This window comes from Galleria mellonella, unplaced genomic scaffold (genome assembly GCF_026898425.1).
Source record: "Galleria mellonella isolate WM207_F2 unplaced genomic scaffold, CSIRO_AGI_GalMel_v1 utg159, whole genome shotgun sequence".
Lineage (NCBI taxonomy): Eukaryota > Metazoa > Arthropoda > Insecta > Lepidoptera > Pyralidae > Galleria > Galleria mellonella.
Window position 1 is genome coordinate 3,333,448 of NW_026442004.1, and position 20,095 is coordinate 3,353,542.

Consider the following 20,095-nt stretch of genomic DNA (forward strand, 5'->3'; position numbering starts at 1 on the left):
CGGTTGTATTTTTTTAGGTTTGTTACCTCATAACTTCTTCAGTTCTAAATCGATTTGGAAGATTCTTTTTTAATTTGGAAGGAGGTACTTACAAATTAGTCCCATAGAAATTTTGTTGACCCTTCTTTGCATGATTTCTTTTTATTGGTAAAATAAATCAAGGTGATATAATTCATGTTCAAAATTAAAGGAAAAATGGTTAAAAAACTAAATTTGACAGCTATCTTTTTTTTTCTGCTATGGACATTAAAAAGTTATCCAGACACGATCAACTTAAAGTGAACACGTTCTTTTATATATTTTTGGGCATTCAATGTTATGATGGAAATTTCCACCATTATGCAAAGAAGGGTTAAAATCGGTTCGGTAGGATAGATCAAAATAACTGCTTTTTCACATTCGGTTTTTTGAGGGACACCATCTTTAATTATTTAAAAATCATTTGTACTGATTTTTTTGCATTAGGAATATATCAAAATACATATTTTATTTTTTAATAAGTTGAATTTATTTCAGGATCTGTACAGTTTGGATTTACATCATATGGTCGTGAAGTTATGTATGTCGATCATTACAAGTACCACAGAGATCATCATCAAGGGCAGTCCACGAAGGACACGTGGCGTTGCTCTAAACGTAGGCGAATCGGATGTAAAGCTACAGTCATCACTGTAAACAAAACCATAATACAATATAATCATGATCACAATCATGCGTAATATATGTTCTATAATTACTTCTAAAATTATCAGAAATTGTTCGAGAGATTACTGTAAAAATTTGAATTGTTTAATATATTATTTATTTATTTAATATTTTTATATTATTTATTTAATTTCAATAAGAAATATTGTTGGTTCATCTCGATTTGAGTTAGGATTCGTTTCATTCGTTTTGTACTTTGATATAAATTACATTACATTATTACATTACATTATTACATTAACCGATTTAGATTATATGTAACCGATGTACATGTATAGATGTATGGATTGTGACATGTTAATAAATTAATTCGTTATTAATTATTTTATTTATTTATTATTACCAAAAAATATTTTAATTAGATAGATAAAATTATTATTGAGTAAAGGTATAAGGTATGTAACAGTTAACGGAAGGAATATTTTTACCTAAATAATCTGGTTACAGAAATAAGAATGACAATGAAATATTTAAGACCAAATATTCTTCAGTATCGTATCTATCTAGCTACGGTGACTGCTTACCATCAGGCGAACCGTATGCGTGTTTGGTATGTTATAAAAGATACATGTTTACAGATCTTTTATGCTACTGCAGTTTGTCTGATTACATAATTTTATGCTAACTTGGTCATGCAAGTCTGAAGGAGATTATACCTTAGTTCTCAGGAATGGCAATGTATAAAGGGTGTCATGGGCGACACAGTATACTCTGTTATATCCATAGTACTGTTCATGTATATAGGCGACAGATACCACTTTTAATCAGATGGGCCATTAGTTTGTTTGCTATTCTAAGTTGCATAAAAAATGTTGCAAAAATTAACCAATGGACGGTAGATGGGCTGTAATGATGATGGTGACGATTCTGGCCTTGAATTAAAGATTTTTTTATTAGTTTTAATACATATGAGCATTTGAGTTTATTTTTTAAATAATTTAATATAAAATTAAATTAATTCCTTCTGCCAGATAATGACCAGAGACTGCTTTTCGAAGCTAGGTAATTAACTAAGCTATGCAAAATAAAACCTTATGATATTGACATTTTAAGTTTCATTTTAATTATCAATCTCACTATTCATGTTAGTTACTTATAGACTTTTTATTTTACAGTCAATGCGCTATTCTTACCGTCGTCACGGGGTCAACGGGTTCTGCTAATAGATGGTTATAGGTTCAATAAGGATCGTGAAAATAAAGGTGTGAACCATTGGCGGCGGTACTGGCGCTGTGTTAAGAGAACTTATGGGTGTAAAGCCAATGCGACTACCATTAATGAGTTCGTCGTTCGAGTCAATAACAACCATAATCATTTTTGAGGCTACCGATGGCGGAATGTGAAGACGGAACTGTTTAACCTTTTGACCGCTACATTTTTGACAATTTTATATATATATATATATATATATATATATATATATATATATATATATATATATATATATATATATATATAAGAGAATTTAATGGCTGAGATCAGCAGCGCCTTTCTTATAACATTATCAAAGTCTAACTACGGTTGCTAACCCACCTGTCAAGCATGGTGGCTATTGGCAAAACCCTTATGGTGAAGGCCTATGTCCAGCAGTGGACAGTTAACGGCTGATATGATGATGACGAAGAAAAATTGTTATTTTTCTACAAATATTTATAATAAATACTTAACCTGTTTCGCTGGTCAAAGCATTTATTTGGTTTCATTTACATTCGTTTACACTGTGCATTATTGAAATTATGTTTCAATAATGTTTAAGTAACTTTAAAATATTTTGAATTTTGTTCTATATTTTGTCTATATTTTATTACTGTGTAATAAATAATTAATACTAAATATTATATTTAATATAATCGGCAGTTGTTTTTTATAATAATAAAAAATGTTGGATAAATCGGACATCGTTGTTGTGGCGATAAAAAGGTTAATATATTTCATAGATTAATAACATTTAGACAGAGTGTGTTTCTACAAACGATTTGTCAAAAATAGCCTATAATTTTTATTCTTTTATGAGTGAGTTTGTATCATAAAGCTAGTAGACTAACGCATTTATATATTGTGTGTTTGAACGGAGTTATTAATGTTATATAATATTATAATTATTGTTATCGTTACCAAAAATATGTACGTTTTGTCTTGTTTTAAAGAAATTCTGCGTTAATCACCAATAGGCTGTTTTTGAGACGTTTTTTTAAATTCAACACTCCATCTAGGTGTTTATAATCTAGCCATCAAACGTCTTCTTTCTATGTACCATAAAATTGTTTTTAAATTTGTACATAAACTCAAATGTGTTATTTATTTCAAATATTTTAATAAATATATTTTTAGTTGTAATTTTCTTTTTATTTTCATCAAGATATGTTATTAATGCCGTATTAACGAACTTCTGTTGTTGTCTTTTTAATCTATTACGCAGTAAAGGTACGATTCATGACATAATTGCAAATTGCATTATGGATCTGGACCTAAGTTCAATTCACGGTTGAGACAGTTTAGAAATTAACATTTCTGAATTGGCTCGCTCGTTTATGGGCGTTGATTTGTGCCCCTAACAGTAATTAGAGTTGTTAAAATGTTATATGTTTTTAGTGTACTTCCAACCGTCCATTCGCGGTCAACGGGTCCTCGTAATAAACGGGTACAGATTTAATAAAAATCAAGAGAAGCGGAGCAAAATTTTCTGGGGATGTGTGAAGAGAGTATACAACGGATGTAAGGCCACTGCGTGCACTCAAGAGGATGTGGTTATACGCTGTAACAACACTCATAATCATGAAGTAGAGATCGTGCCTAAATTTATATTGTAAAATTATACGTATTTTTTTTAATAATCTTATTTTCTTATATATGTTAACATATAATTGATTGACGGGAATTTAAAGGACTATTTATTTATTTTTATGTAATAACTACCGGTTTAAATTACGTGTAATTTTAAGTAAACTCGCCTAGTTTCGGGACTATCCGGGATCCTTTGTCTCGAACGGCCGTAACCCGGATAAAGAGGTTTCTTCAGTGTCGGCGACGCGTGCGTAATACCTCTGATATTGCAGGTGTTCATAGGCTGCGGTAACCACTTACCATCAGGTGGGCCGTGTGCTTGTTTGCCACCTCAGTGGTATAAAAAAAACCCGAGCGCGAGCCTAATTTATTATTACTATTTATTTATGCTTATCGATGCGTAAGATATACCAAGAGGTCACCAGTTGAGCGACTATGACAATTATTTTCTTGAGGGTCAGTACGGTGCTTATTAAGATGACTTCCGAATGAGTGAGTTCATTAAATTTCCGTTGATAAGTTTTATATAAATTAATATTTATTTAAAATTTACGACTTGTTAACTTAAGCAAGTGTATAAAAAAATCTTTGTAATATTATTTTAAAATTTATAACAGAATTAATATATTATGTTTTTTAAGATTTATATTTTATACTAAGTTGACACCTGATGTGTGTCTGCTATTCGCCATTTCTTGATTTAAGATAATTCTTTATGAAGCAACTGGTTTAAAAATATGGGGTTTAGATTATGTATAGATACCAATACAGTATTGTTTTATAATAATAATCTATTTTTATTTTATTACGTGACATTTTAATTAATGTGTACAGATTTTTATTTAAATTGAAATAATTACTTCCGTGATAATTTTATATCTATTTTATCAGAATTAATATCTATTTTAATTACAATCTTTCATGTAGTTCATATATGTATGTATCAACCTTAATCCCAATGGTATATTTAAAATATGCGTCAACAACACGAAAGTTTAAATTTAACAAAATTTATGTTACTTGGGGAAATAACACACAAACTCATGGATTCCCATATTTTATTCTGTATTTAATTATCGCAATTGCGTGTCTTTATACTAAAAAAAGGACAGTCCTTTTAATATAGGACAGATCACAATTCTACAACATAGCAATTTGTTTAATGACAAAGTCTACAGAATTTTAAGCAATCTTTGAAAAGTTTTAGCAGTTTAAGTCGAATGCCAGAAAACTTACGTGCACATCATAATTTTAATTAATATTAATTCTTGTAAAGTATTTTTGAAAAATCTCGTCACTCGACTAAGATACTATAATACTCATAGTTCGAGTTGGGCTGTAGAATCTACGAGTATTTACTTGATTTTGTACAGAAGTTTCTCACGTGAGTTAATATTCTAAACTGAAACGATAGGAAACGGGTGTAATTCGTGTAGATTTCTTTTAGTTAAGTAATTAGCTTACACTTACATTTGTTCTTATATTGTGTTTTCTAGACACTGCATTTTTTCTGTTATAGATTCCTGGCTACCATTATTGTGTTTTAATAATAGACAAGCTCAGATACAATAAAAAATTAAATAAAAGAGATAAATTGCATGAAGTATTGAACGTGGGTATAGTTGCATCGAAACGATTACAAACAACGTAGTAATTAATCTTTTAAGATTTTATTAATTAAAGGCAGAATAGAAGAAGAATTTACAGATTAAAATTGGTTTGTATTATACATGTTATGTACATGAATATATAAAATAATATCAAATTTGTTACAAAATCACTAATACTTATCCAAAGTAAATGCAGTTTCTAGAAAATAAACATAGCTCGAAAATATCTGCGTATTATCTCTAATAATGGATTAATGAATGTAATGTTATATTTTCTAGAAACTGTATTCTACCTGCCATCAACTCGTGGTGATCATCATCGTGTGTTAATGATAGACGGGTTCCGATTCAATAAAATAGAATCCGGTAAAGGGGGTAGAGTGTCCTGGAGGTGTGTAAAGAGAACTCGTGGGTGTACCGGTGCAGCCACGACGGTCAATGATGTTGTCACTCGTCTAATGAACGTGCACAACCATCTTAGGCCAGATAAGTAAAAGCTGTAAAATTTATAAACAAGATATTGAAATTGGAATGTATGAGTATATTGCATGATTTGCAGATAAAATGAATAACGAGCAGGTTAATATAACCTCCTTTATTCTTCAAGAAGCTACTTTCTATCAGGTGGATCACTGTTTGCCTCCCTATTAATAATACAAAAATTTCCAATAACATTATTTGTTACATTGGGAGATTTTGTTTATGGTTAAAACTCATCCATATGTTAAAGCAGTTTCTAGGGAATAGGTTGTAGATCAGACAGACCTATATAGATTCTTTTAGGTAGATTTGTAATGATACGTACATAAATTTCTGTTGTGTATTTTCTAGAAATTGTATATTCTATTTTCGAATATTTTAAATTAAAAAAAAATTGCGAATTGAATTAATTTAAATTGGATTGTTTTGTTTATAACATGTACATGACATCGTATTTCCATGGAATGTGTGTAGAGAGTTTATACAAAGTTTTATGCATGTTGTGTGATACATTTATAAAATATGGATGGATGTCACGACCACGGTGTTGTGTGATACATGTATAAAATATGGATGGATGTCATGACCACGGTGTTGTGTGATACACGTATAAAATATAGGTGGATGTCACGACCATGGTTTTTGTCGTAGTGTTTGTCGATAAATATAATTTAAACATAGAAATATGTTTGCGATAAGTACTTTGTAAAAACCCTCGGTTAGGGTGAGTATTAAACCCTGAGCATGCTCATGTAACTGAACATAAACCTTAGTCATTTACGTGTTCTTATAAGCATATTTGCGGTAAATATTCACCCTGTAATGTGGCCGTCCATCCATTTTATAGTATAGAATTTTTAATTACTCGTAATGGGTTGTTGCAATTATTGGTTTGTACTAATTTAGCTCATATAATACAAAATAGAAATTTGAATCATGATTAGTAGATTTGATTTGTATGAAGGATCAATTTATATTATTACAATTTAATAAATTGGATTCCATTATATAAAACATGTACATGATGTATCTACCTGTTATTGAAAAATTTAATATTTATTTTATTAGTTGAATAAATAGAACTATCAAATATTGTTTTCGAGAGAGGTGTGAAATGTTAGTTTATTGGTAAATTTGTAAAATACAGTCAAAATATAATATTTTAATTGAATAAAAAGTTAGTTGCATATTTTGCTAGAAAGTTCATAAGAATAATTGTATAATGGATGCTTGTAAACAATGACCAAATAATAATGTTAATATTCTTAACAATCAATTGGTTGCCGATGAAAATTACTTACATGTTTCACAATACCATGTTGTGATGAAAATGGGGGAAAAAATGTTATACGAATAAATTATGTTGAATTTTTTTATGCATTTTAATAGGAGGAAATAACTATAATATGTTAAGCTATTACATGGAATCCCAACAGATTTTAATATTTTTTTTAGAAATCGTTAGGGTTTACTGTAGCATTGGTCGCATTTAAATTTTGAGACGATTGAAGTGGTCGATTTTTTTATTATAGAAATGACTGCTTATTGCGAACAAAATTTATTTGTACAAATACTTTCAATGTAACATGCATATCAGACGTCTTGTTCGTTTATTGGTATATTTTTACAAGATACAATGAACTTGTTGACTTTTAAATCAGTATAATGTTTTTAAAATTGAAATTTTGTTTTTTAGATAAGGTGTTCTTCGTTCCATCGAAACGTGGAAATTGGGTGCTAATTATTGATGGTTTTAGATTCCACAAAAACCAGGAAGTTGATAGTAAAGTATTTTGGCGCTGTGGATACGCAAAAAAGACTCATTGTAAGGCTAAAGTTAGTACTAATAATAATGTAGTAGTTCGACTTTATAACGTCCATAATCATTCTAAACCTGAATAGTAATTGAAGAAGAGTTATTAAATATATACATAGTGATTATTATTGTTTAAATGTAGATTATATTCTGTTTTTATTTTTTTTATTGTAATTAATATAAGTAATATTTATATATATATATATATATATATATATATATATATATATATATATATATATATATATATATATATATATATATATATATATATATATATATAAATTGTTATCTATTTATTAAAAATAGTAATGGGATCGTTATCAGAATTTTATTTTTTTGTAAATTTTTGGCAGTATAATTTTTTTCAAGAATTTTTTTTTTATCCTTTTAATGAATACTAACACCAGTTTTGAGGAATAGGCTACGTTAGTTAACATACTGTATATACTTTATATCAGGTGGGTCGTCCAATTGTTTGTCATTCGAAGTTACATGGAAATTGGAAAATGTACGTATCATAATGTTTAAAATTATGATTACAGAAGACGTGTTTTACCTGCCGTCACTTCGAGGACACCGGATCCTGGTGATAGGTGGTTACAGATTTTATAAGAATCAAGATAGAGGCGAAAAGGTATTCTGGAGATGTGTGGAGAGGAATGCACACTGTAAGGCTACAGCTAGTACCATAAAAGATGTGGTAATAAGGCTCAATAATGTACACAACCATTCTCAACCGTTCTTATAAATATTATAAATGTAGTAATGAGTTATATTATTTGTAACCACTTCACGACTCATGTGATTGTTATGAATATCGATATACACATGTTATTGGATGGATAGCATGGAGGACAGGATAATATATCCTAATTACGCTGACGAAGTAGCGGTTAAAAGCTAATTATAAATAAATAAACGACAAAAGACTGTAGACAACACGAATTACACTTTACAAGGTTATTATGATAATTATATGATTTGCAGAACAAAGATCACACACATTTGGAGTATTTATCATTTACTGTAGCACCATAGGATTTAATAGGATATAAAATGAGAGCCCATTTAATTGTTAATATATAAAAGATGATAAATATGAAAACTTTTAAATTTCCGTTCATAGTTACGACAAAGTTGTGTTAAAGATGTTCGTGATATCGTTTCGGAAAAATATATTCTTCTTTCCTATTATATCGTTACGATAAAATCGATATCATTCTGTGTTGCAGTAAAGTTCAAAACGAGTATTTTATTTTAATAACTTTTCAAAATGTCAGCTATAATCTGCATCATGCTATAAAGCTATCATTCACTTCATCATTCCTTATGTACAGAACGTTCAAATATTTTATATTTGGATTATTTCATAGTTAGATAATATATTTGGATTATTAAGATATAGTTAATAAAGATATATTTTGTTATACATACATATGTTAAATTAAAATCAAAGTTAATTTGTAATTATTTGTTTAAATTCTATTGGAACCATTCATAGCGGTGAGACATTCCGGAAACTTGTAGATTTGAGCTAGAACATAATACGATCGATTGTGGATATATTGTATCTAATAAAAAGGTTCGGTGAATTGGTCTATTGGCATAAGTATGTCAAAACGAAGATTTTCTAATATAATTATTCTTTTTCATTTCCTATGTACTTGCGGTCTTTGGGATATAATTTAAGATTGTATTCCGTAAAATATTAGACTTTAATTGTAACAAAATAAGTTATTTTTATTTAAAAACTAAACTACTTAACCGATTTTTGTAACATTTCTATAGAACTAATCTGTAAGTTCATCCTTTTAGATAAAAGATATTTTCAAATTGACGAAGTTATGTGGTGACAAACATAAAAAACAAGGGAACAAAAAAGCATAATACGGTACCGTGTGTGCGTGCGTATGTGTGTTAATATATATTCTTTTATGTGATATTATTCTGTTATGAGATATTTAATATTGTAATTTTTTCTAGGATGTGCATCGTTTCTATACACGAGTCGAGGCTACACTCTAACAATAGATGGTTACAGGTTCAACAAGAATTTAGAAAAACGAGGTAGAACATTTTGGCGATGCGTTAAAAGATCCAAAGGTTGTAAAGCGACGGCTACTTCCATTGAAGAAGTGATTGTTCGGCAAAACAATGTACATAACCATTACAAACCATAGTACGTAATGTATAATTAACCAACGACCCGCCTTATCTTCACAGTTTTTTTTTAATAAATATAGCCTTTGTTACTCGATGATAATGTAACTTTATACAGGTGAAAGAATTTTTAAAATCAGTTATGTATTTTTTCAGATTACAAACAAATTTTCCTCTTTCTTAGTTTAGATAAAATGTATGATAAACATACAACAACTCTAGGTAAAAATAACTGAATACTTTCTCTTTAGAGGTCTCTACGCTTGCATATATTTTTTGAAGCATTCACTTTTATAACTTGCCTTATGCGTATATGCAACTTCCGGAGACTATTAAATATCTCGTAGTGTATCAGATGACCTTTCTGCCGAAACTTTCCCTAGAGACTACAGCATGGGATCTTCAAAAAGTGTGTATTAAGGTTTCTCCATCACTGGTGTTATAGGCGTCCATAGGTTACGGTAACCCGGTTTACCATCAGACGAGTCCTATACTTATTTGTCAGCATAGTAGTATAAAAAAAGATGAAGTTCTGATAGTTTATTTGATCATAATTGATTAATTTGTATCCTGTTTATATATGCAATACGTAATGTATATTCCAATAGTACTGAAATCATTGTTGTTCCATTATTTACGTAGTTCGATTCTACTTCTCAATATTTCGTTACGATCGTTATAAATGGAATCTGTTAAAATAATAAAAAAAGGGGTCTTGTATATATATATTCTGAATTTTTAAAATGAATTTACATTATTTTAATTATTGTGTTACGTTTAATTTTCACTTACTTTTAATTTTTACTTTTTATTATTCTACTATTCAGTTATAACGTTTACGACTGATTTAATAACGTTAATAAAAGACCTTACAAAATTTGGCTTCTGGTAGTATTCTTTTTATGTTATATTATGATTAGAAACGCATTCAACCCAGTGGAATGCATTGAACATATTCATATATTAATCGAATAGTTGGCTGGACAAATTTTTTAATCTAATATAGCATTCCTGAACGCAGGAGGGTATGCATTAAAAGCTTTTATTTATTTGTTTAAATATGCGCTATTATATAATAATACTTCTTTTTTGTCTATGTACATATGTAATGGGGAATTAATGAACTCGTTGTCTTTTTATCGTTTCCGACGAGTGCGAGGCCAAATGTCTCCTGAAGAAGACTTTCAGATAAAGTAAAAATAAAACTGTGAAACGATAAAATACAGTGAGTTCATAAAAATCCCGTTACATATGCACATACAGATCGGATAAAAATGAACATAAATTTTAAAAATAATACGTCTTTTTTATCAACGAGTATTGAAGTATTGATAAATTAGTTTGGGTAATTATAATTATTTTCTTTCATTCTATTTGTAGTAGTTTCAATGTTTATATAATACATATTTATAATTTTTATTAAATATTTATTAAAGGAGTTATTATTTAAGTTACTTTCTTTTAGGAGCAGTATTCTTTATGCCTTCACGTCGCGGTCAAATAGTCTTAATGATAAACGGGAATAGATTCAGCAAACATCGAGAGAGTTACGGGAAAATTTTCTGGCGGTGTATTAGACGAAATGACGGATGCAAAGCTTCTGCTTGCACCGTTGATAATGAGGTTATACACGGTAAACATGACCACAATCACCCTCAATAAGTTTCTCCTGCATGGGAGCATATAAAATTTTAAATCTAACCAAACTCATGATGAGTACTATTGATGTTGTTGTATTATGTGGTGTCCATGGTAATGTTCATATAAACAATGGTTGCCACTTTCTGTCAGATGGGTCGACAGCTCTACTGTCATTTCAGATAGTATAAAAAATGGTGGTGGATTTATACTAAAATAAATCAGAGCAAGGAATAAGAGCAAGAATACAAAAACGAGTAGGTTTGTCTACATTGAGTATTGTCAGTGTCATAGTACAAAATTGAATGGATTATTTATATAATTGTTGAATAGAGAATTCTAATTAGAGTTATATATAAATATAAATATTTTTAGTACTACGGAACAAATACATCATCAAAACGTATGAATACATTTTATTGTTTTATTTGGGATGTAATTTTTAAAAATTTTGCAAATATAACAGTAATGTAGAAATTTTCTTTCTTAGAATCTATATCGATCTGGGATTTTTATGTTTTAATTAGGTATCTATCATCGTGATGCCATTTGATAAGTTGTTCGTGTTTTCTTCATATTAGCTCACTGTTTACTTATGAAATAGAACTTATAAGTACACAAGTTATTACTGCTAATAATTGTTGGTTAATTATTTATAACGACTTAATTTTTATAAAGCGAGAATATTTGTTTTCTTCCATAGATTTATTTTATTATATTTTCTTTCTCACATACACGCACGCACATGCGCTCTCAAGCACGCGCATGCGCACTAATACATACATAAGGAAATTAACTACCTTCTAAAAGAACGCTACACGGGAAATGGCACATTTATGGAATATCATAGATTACTCTTTGTTCTATGTATTAAAGGGTCTCAAAAACGATTTACACTTAAAAAGAACCATCGAAAGATAGAAGATTGAGGTGCAAATGTTCGAAATTTAATTAAATTAAGATTGGAAACCTTTCACTTGACACTGAAATATTACAGGTAAATTTAGGTAATATCTTGGTTAAGATCTCTTTATTTTATGATGATGATTTCCATGTATTTCAGATTATAAGGCAACGTTCGTTCTATCGCGTCGTACCGGGCAGCGCGTCTTACTTCTTAACGGACAAAGATTCACCAGACATAGGAAATATGAATATGACAGGGTGTACTGGCGGTGCAGTCAAAGATCACGGGGATGCAAGTCTTGTGTTATTACAATGGGAAATGTTATTATGCGATACAAGGATGACCATAACCATAACTAAACAATATACCAATGAAGAGGACAGAGATTTTGTACGGAGGATGGTGTGTCCTATTTTGCTTCAAAATTACTGGAAGTTGAAAATTTTAATCCTCTATCATGGATTTATAATAACTGGATTTAGTTATGCAGAAAATAGTCAAATGTTATTGATTTCATAGGTAATGTCTCTTTTATGCATAACACGCTCCAATTGATCGTATGATAGGGGGTAAGATTCCTCAAGATGTATTGAAATTAAACGGTACAGAAAAAAATTGTACCGATGAGTAACTACTAAATGTTCTGAGAATGCCATCTATTAGTCAAAAAGTAAAACGTTATACACTCGTTTTTCCTGAATTCTACTACAGATACTTAGATTGTTTTTTTCTTTATATGAGATCTCTATTAATATATAGTTCCATATTTTTATGTACTCTGAAAGAATAAAAATAAGGAAGTAATGTAACTTTGTTTTCTTCAATATCTATTTAAGAAACGAACATTAAGAATTAAAATCCTATATTTTCATACAAAAGGTATAAGCAATGTCTACGAATAATAATTACTATGTTAATTTAGGACATGATCTATTTATGTATCAAATTTTAGTAAAATTTGTTTAGCTGTTTAATTGTGATCGAGTAACAAACGTCTTACAATCTTTCCCATCATCGTCATATCAACCTTTAACTGTCTACTGCTAAACATATCCTCCCCCGGGGGTATTTTTTTTAATGGGTGAAAATGGATTGGTAACCCCGCCCGCGCTATAGGTATACACCGACGAGGCACCAGTGGAAGATGATAGGTGAGAATGAATGCAGGTTATTTGGCCCACCATGTTGAATTCGACAAGAATTTAATATGATGGTTTCCAGGGGGAGCGTATATTGCTAGTAATGGAGCTATTAGACCCCATTACTGACAATCCCTTACCCCCTCCATCTCCCGGGGGGTTTGCCAGTAGTTGCTAAGCCTGGCAAGCGGATTTGTAACCGTTATCGTAATCGTATATCGCCATATGGCGCCGATATAGAATCTATTCTTTTCTAATATATGGCCTCAACTTTTACATGTATTAATAGGATAGTGAGATATTAATTTGGTTATAAATTCTTATATATTTTTAATTATTTCATAACTTTATGGTTAGTTTCAAAATATAACTATCTCTCAAATTATTAATATATATAATAATTATTAATATATATTATTAATATATCATGCTAAGTCCCTTGTGGGATGCTAATCCCACAAGGGACTTAGCATGAAGATAGTGCCAAAGACTTTATTACTCTTACATATCTTGCTTTCTGATTAATTAATTAATTTTTTTAGATATATACTATGTTACCACACGGCTTGGTAATAAAGCACTAATAATGAATGGATATAAATATTTCAAAGATCATGGCAAGAATAGGGTGGCGTGGCGATGTGTGAAGAAGAACCTCGGTTGCAGAGCTGTTGTCATCACCTTCAACGATAAAGTCATTCGTTTCACTAAGCATAATAATCACCAGTAGACAAAAATGTACATTATCATCATCGTATCAGCTGTTATCTGTCAACTACTGAACGCAGACCTTCTCATCGAATGTCATAAGGAACGGCCCTGAGCTAACTTGCATCCACTGACTCTGCAATGCATTTGAGGTCGTCCCTCCATCCAGTGAGGGGTAGTACTGCATTGCGTTTCCGCGTACCGTATTAATGTACATGATTATGATGATTATGTTAATGATTATCATATATATGTATATCATTTTAGAGACGTTCTTAATAGATTAAACATTTTAGTTAAATTTTTTTAATAATTTATTGGATTCGGATGGACTTTTATGTCCTCAAACTTAACGTAAGATTTAGTCGTTCCATACTTTATTTTCATTGTCATTATGTAGACCAGGTATTGCTTAAATAGTTTCCTTATAAGAGATTGTCGTGAATATAATGAAATCTATCACAGTCTTGACATGTTTCGAGATATTCTGAATAAATTTAAAACCTTATGTACTCGTAGATAAAATATAATATCAAACAGCTTGTGTGTCTTATAGATACCATTGCTTATGTCTTGATTGTGAACTATATATTTATTTTATTTATATCTTTTGAAGAAGCTGTGAAAGCAATTCATCATGTTCATCATCATCACCTGTGATCTTTGTCACAACGATATTATATTTGTATTATAGAATATAATTTATAAGTATGTATGTATATTTATATTTGTACCTATGTATGTTGTATGATATATCATAAAAATTATCAAATATATATATTTGTATATGTAAGTAATATTTGTTTAATGTATTCATTTATGTTTATTTGTATGTGTTATGATTTGTAAATCAATATGGATACGTACGTGTAATTGTTTATCTACAATAATTTTCAATTTTTCATCGCATACTTACATTTCTGTTTTGCCAAAAGAAGATTGATTGATTGGGAGAGAATACTATATAGTATTAAGTCCGCCTTTTGTACCAGACTTGTTTGATAATGTGGTAAATAAAGAATATATAAATAAAAAAAAATTTTATTGTCAATACTCTATCGGTGTATATGTAAAAAAAAATGTGTCGTTTGTTTTGTATTATAAAGAGCTGTTATTTGTTTTTAATTCTTTTCTTAATTTTGTTTTTAATGAATAAATAAAGATAGAGAAACTTGTATTATACATTTTTATTATTGTGCAAGTTTTATATTTACAAGTGTGTTATGGTAGATACCTATCAAGTATTACGACACACCCTCAACGGTGATCGGATCGGACCACCTAGCATGACGCAAGAAGGTGCGCTACCGAGAAAGACACCTGCGTCGAGTCAGCATTTCAATTCCCGCAGCAAAAATACCCATTTTCTTTATGTTTGATTTTATATAACTTCACTTACGGATCACACATCGATCTGAAGACACTTATTATTGTAATAATTAATTTGAGAATTCAATTTAGTTATATTTATAAAATTGTTTTTTTTTTTTTTGGTCTTCCGCCAGCGACTTCAATAACTAGTGTGTTACAGAGTCTAAAAAACAGAAAATAACCTTAGTAACCTTAGAACTCCGTGATTTATAAATCGTTTAGGAAAATTCTTTTTATCTTATTATATTAAAATATCAAGATCGGTTTAGCAGTTCCATTTATAAATAAAAATAATCTGTTTTGCCACTTTTAAAGTGTTTTATATGTAAAAAAAATCTACTCAACATAGCCGTCACTTTGTTTGCCATTCTAAGTTGTGTAAAAAAATAATTGGTATAACAAGAAAGTACTATAATAGTATTTTAAGGTAATTTAAAATCAGTCGCAATGTTTATTGTATTATATGTAATCTTTACAGTGTACACTGTTTTGCTTGCAAAATTGCTTCAAAAAAGGGCAAGCTAAATCAAAATAATGAATACCTCTGACTTTTAGAAAATATTTTCTTATACTATTATGGTGGCAAATAAACATACGACCCGTGTGATAATAAACGGTCACTGTACTCTATGAATACTTCCAATATTAAAATCGTACCTCGTCTTTTTAAGCTCTTTTCGAAGAATCCCACGTCATGGCTTTTTTTTATGTCCTATAGAATATTAGAATAGCAAGTTGTCACCTTGATGGCCCACCTGATGGAGAAGTGGGGGAAAGGGATTGTTAGTAATGGAGACTGGAAATCCCATTGCTAGCAATATACCTAACCAGGTCGACCTCCTCGCGGTACCCCCTGGAAACTATCATTAATTTCTGATGAATTCATCATGATAGGCTAACTGGCCTGTTTTAATTTTCATCTATCACCCTTCACTAGTGCTCCGCCAGCGTATCCCGTTAGCACAGGCGGGGTTACCATACCATTTTCACCCATCAAAACACCTGATGGAGAGTGATAAACGTCGGCTATAGATATGTGCAGTACCATAGACATAACGAAATATATATACGAGTATATATATAATACATTGGTCTTGTTAATTAGTTATTTATTTTTTCAGATACATACTTCGTTACCACGAGGCATGGTAATAAAGCATTAGTGATGGGTGGGCATAAATATAGCAAGAACCATGGCAGCAACAACAGGGTGTCATGGCGGTGTATTAAGAAAAACACAGGTTGCAAAGCTATCGTCATCACCATTGATGATACGGTCGCACGATTCACTGAACATAATCATTGAGATTTTTTTTTTTAATATTATGGTTGTCATAATGTGTTGTAATAAAAATGAATATTTTTTATTATCTTTATTAGGTCTCCTAATAATTGTTGTATACTGATTTATTATTAAAAATGTTATCTTTTTATACATAGTGTATAATTGTTTTAACGTACTACGCTAGTTAATTAATAAACAAAACAATAATTTACGTATACTTTAGGTAACAATACAATTTAATTTTTTTTATGTTAGCTATAATTATTTATAATACTGTATGCCCAAAGAGGGTTGACGTCAGGCAGGTGGCCGGTGGTAAAACTAAAAACCAAATCTTTTTGTAATATGTATAAAATCATATTACGCCGACCCCAAATGATTGGGATAAGGGTAGGAAGATGATGACTGTATGCCATTTTTTAGGCCAAAAAGGTGGCAAACAAGCCTACAGATATAATGGTAAACGGTCACTGTAGCCTATGGATGCCTGCAACACTAGGGCTGTCGCGTTAGCGTTACCAACCCTGAAGAGAAAACTTAATATAACAAATATTATTATGTATAACCAAAAATTCCTTGACTCATCGTCATAATCATATTAATCGTTCACTGTTCGCTGCTGAATATAGGTCTCCCCATAAGGGGAGTTTTGCCACTAGTTGTCACGCTTGGCAGTCAGGTTGACAAACGCAGTTACCGTTTGGTGATGTTTTAAGTGCGATTACTGCTTATCCTTCAATCATTAAGTTCTCTTAGTCGCCTTTTACGACACCTACGGGAAAGGAAGGAGGTTTTGCAATAAATAAAATTTATGTCTCCATCTTTCTTAATCTCTTAGATTGACTAGTTAAAGTTTTTTTTTTTCCAGGTAGCTACTTCGTTACCACGCGACAAGGGAATAAGGCACTAGTGCTCGGTGACCACAGATATTCCAAAGATCGTTGCAATAATAAGAGAGTGTCGTGGCGATGTATAAAAAGGAACGTGGGTTGCAAAGCCATGGCAATCACTTACGACAATACTGTTGTTCGGGTCACTAACCATAATCATTAGAAGAAGAAGAAAATATATACTTTTTTATTACACTGTTTTAAAATTTATTTATTATTCGTTATTATTTAACTTGGACAAAGAAAAATTAAAATATGAGCATGATTAAAATAGCTATTTTTATTGTCTCCAAGAATTGTATTACCCATTTTAATTAATTTATTTAAGAGAGATTATGATTTGAAGAGAGTGTTTCTGTATTTATAGTTATGGGTTGTCCATGTTTCGGCAAGCAAATCGAAATCCAAGCGTCATTCATTCAGTCAATTTATCTCAGATTGATCTTTATGCTTTAGTCTGATGAATTCGTAACTAACCTGATTTCATTCTCATCTATCATCTCTCACTAACCTATCACTTCGGCAGCTCCATTTGCATCCATAAAAAAATCGGCAATAGGCGGAGTTATTACCGTTTCTTAGATTAGTTTTATATTTTCAGATACATACTTCGTTACTACGCGGCATGGGAATAAAGCGCTAGTGATGTGTGGGCAGAGATATTCTAAAGACCACGTCAACGATAAAAGGGTGACATGGCGGTGTATAAAAAGGAACATGGGCTGTAAAAGTGTCGTCATCACTTATGATGATGTTGTCGTCCGAGTTACTGATCATCACCATCCGATCAAGAAATATTTTTAGAATAACTTTTATTCAAACCTATAGGTTTGGCGAAGATTGACGAGGATTGGCGATCTCAAATGAATTGGAATAAGGCGAGGCGAAAGAGAAATAGGTAGAGAGAGCATTTACGTATGTTTTTTTTTACGTAATCTATTGCGAAGTATAATCTGCACTTGTAATTTTTTTTTGACAATGAAGAGCTTGAAAAAGTTTCAGTTTTACTCGTTTGGGGGATAAGTTTTCACAATTTCTGTAAACTATAAATTGTCTTAGATTTAGCTTAATAACATACTGTGTAAATTTTGTCAGTCAGGCATTTTTCAATTGAAACTTTTACAATTTTTTCATTACTAGTCGTATTACTTTTTGTAAAATTATGAGTATATATATATATTTGATGTACAGATTGGTTTTCATACGATAAATTCAAAAATTATGCGTTTAGCTATGTTTGTAAAGATGTGCTGGTTCTTGTTGTATATAGGTATTATTTATTAATTATATTATATTAATTGTAAATAAAAATGCCGTCTGTTGACTTGAAGTATTGTATGTATTTTTGTTTCTATTTAAATTGTTTATAAATTTTCTTTTCTATAAAAAACTATAAATGTCATTATATGTAAAAAGTTTACGTTTAAATAATCTAATTAAAAAAAAATCTTTTTTTTATCTATGCTATTCATATTTTCACAGTCGTAAGTATTAGGTAAGGTCGATGTAGATATATAAAGTTACTAGTACTGTCCTTATTTCAAAACAAATCATGAATTGTAACTGTACTAAATGTTTGTATGAAAATAAAGAAAATTTTATATAGATAAAATATTTAAAATAAGAAAATCACGTTAAACATTTTACTGCAGGCGTAAGATTTGTGGAAAATCCCAAAACTGGCAATAAAATATTAATATTTTATGGCCAGCGTTACTACAAAGAGAGACAAACAGCGGGCCGCAGCACTTCGTGGAGGTGTAGTAGAAAAAAGTTTGGGTGTCGAGCCAAACTACGCACTCAGAACGATGTTATTATCAATGCGATTAAAGAACACAACCATGAGATTGCTGATTGTTAATAAAGCAATTTATATGAAAAAGTAGCGATGCGCGATTCGAATGATTTTGTTTTCCGAATAATTAGTAATAACTAATTTCATAATTCGACTACTAAATTAGTAATATAATAATTTTCTTATTCGAATCGTTTTACTAATTAGTAACAAGTTATTCTATCTAATCTACTATTAAGTTCATTCCCTTTTGCCGTTACTACTGTTACAACAATAGTCGAACAGTAGTTGTGAGGGGGAAAAATACCGTGGCCGACTATATATGTTACCAAACAACGGCCAACTATTTTTCTTTCCAATGTACGTAACAATTAATTACATATTGATAAATGATACTACTAATGTCGTCCTACTAATTATTAGTAATGTCCGACTACTAAGTCGGACGACATTAGTAGTCGAATGATTTGAAAACCATTCAAATAATACGAATGATTTGGTGAATCGAATAATTAGTACCTAGTCGGATTAGTAAAGTTGCGCATCGCTATGACAAAGTCTCAAACACTCACTTGTTATATTTTCAAATAAAGTGTGCAATCATTGTTTTAATTTTTTTTTAAATGTTTATTTATTTTAGGTTATAACCTATATAGTAAGTAGCATTTATAACACTCACATAAACAAATCGAACGATTTTTAAAAAATTTTCAGGGATGCCAGATACGAATTGCCATTTGCCTTAAATTGATGTAAATTGTATTTCGATAGAAAAATATAATCGAAACACGAATCGCAAGACGT

General features: G+C 30.3%; 1 protein-coding gene across 17 annotated transcripts in view; it reads left to right on the forward strand.

Moving 5' to 3' along the window:
- The window catches only part of LOC113518763 (modifier of mdg4), a 362,824-nt gene that overhangs the window by 212,420 nt on the left and 130,309 nt on the right, over positions 1–20,095 (forward strand). Inside the window, exon 5 of one of the 17 annotated variants that reach the window (XM_052892517.1) lies at positions 7,276–7,496. The exons of 15 other annotated variants lie outside the window; for them this stretch is intronic. In XM_052892517.1, the coding sequence (XP_052748477.1) occupies positions 7,276–7,481 (206 nt within the window). In that variant the 3' untranslated portion in view covers positions 7,482–7,496. Of the gene's footprint in view, positions 1–3,297; positions 3,531–7,275; positions 7,497–20,095 lie in introns of those variants that run through there. One more of the 17 variants, XM_052892512.1, reaches the window with a different exon arrangement.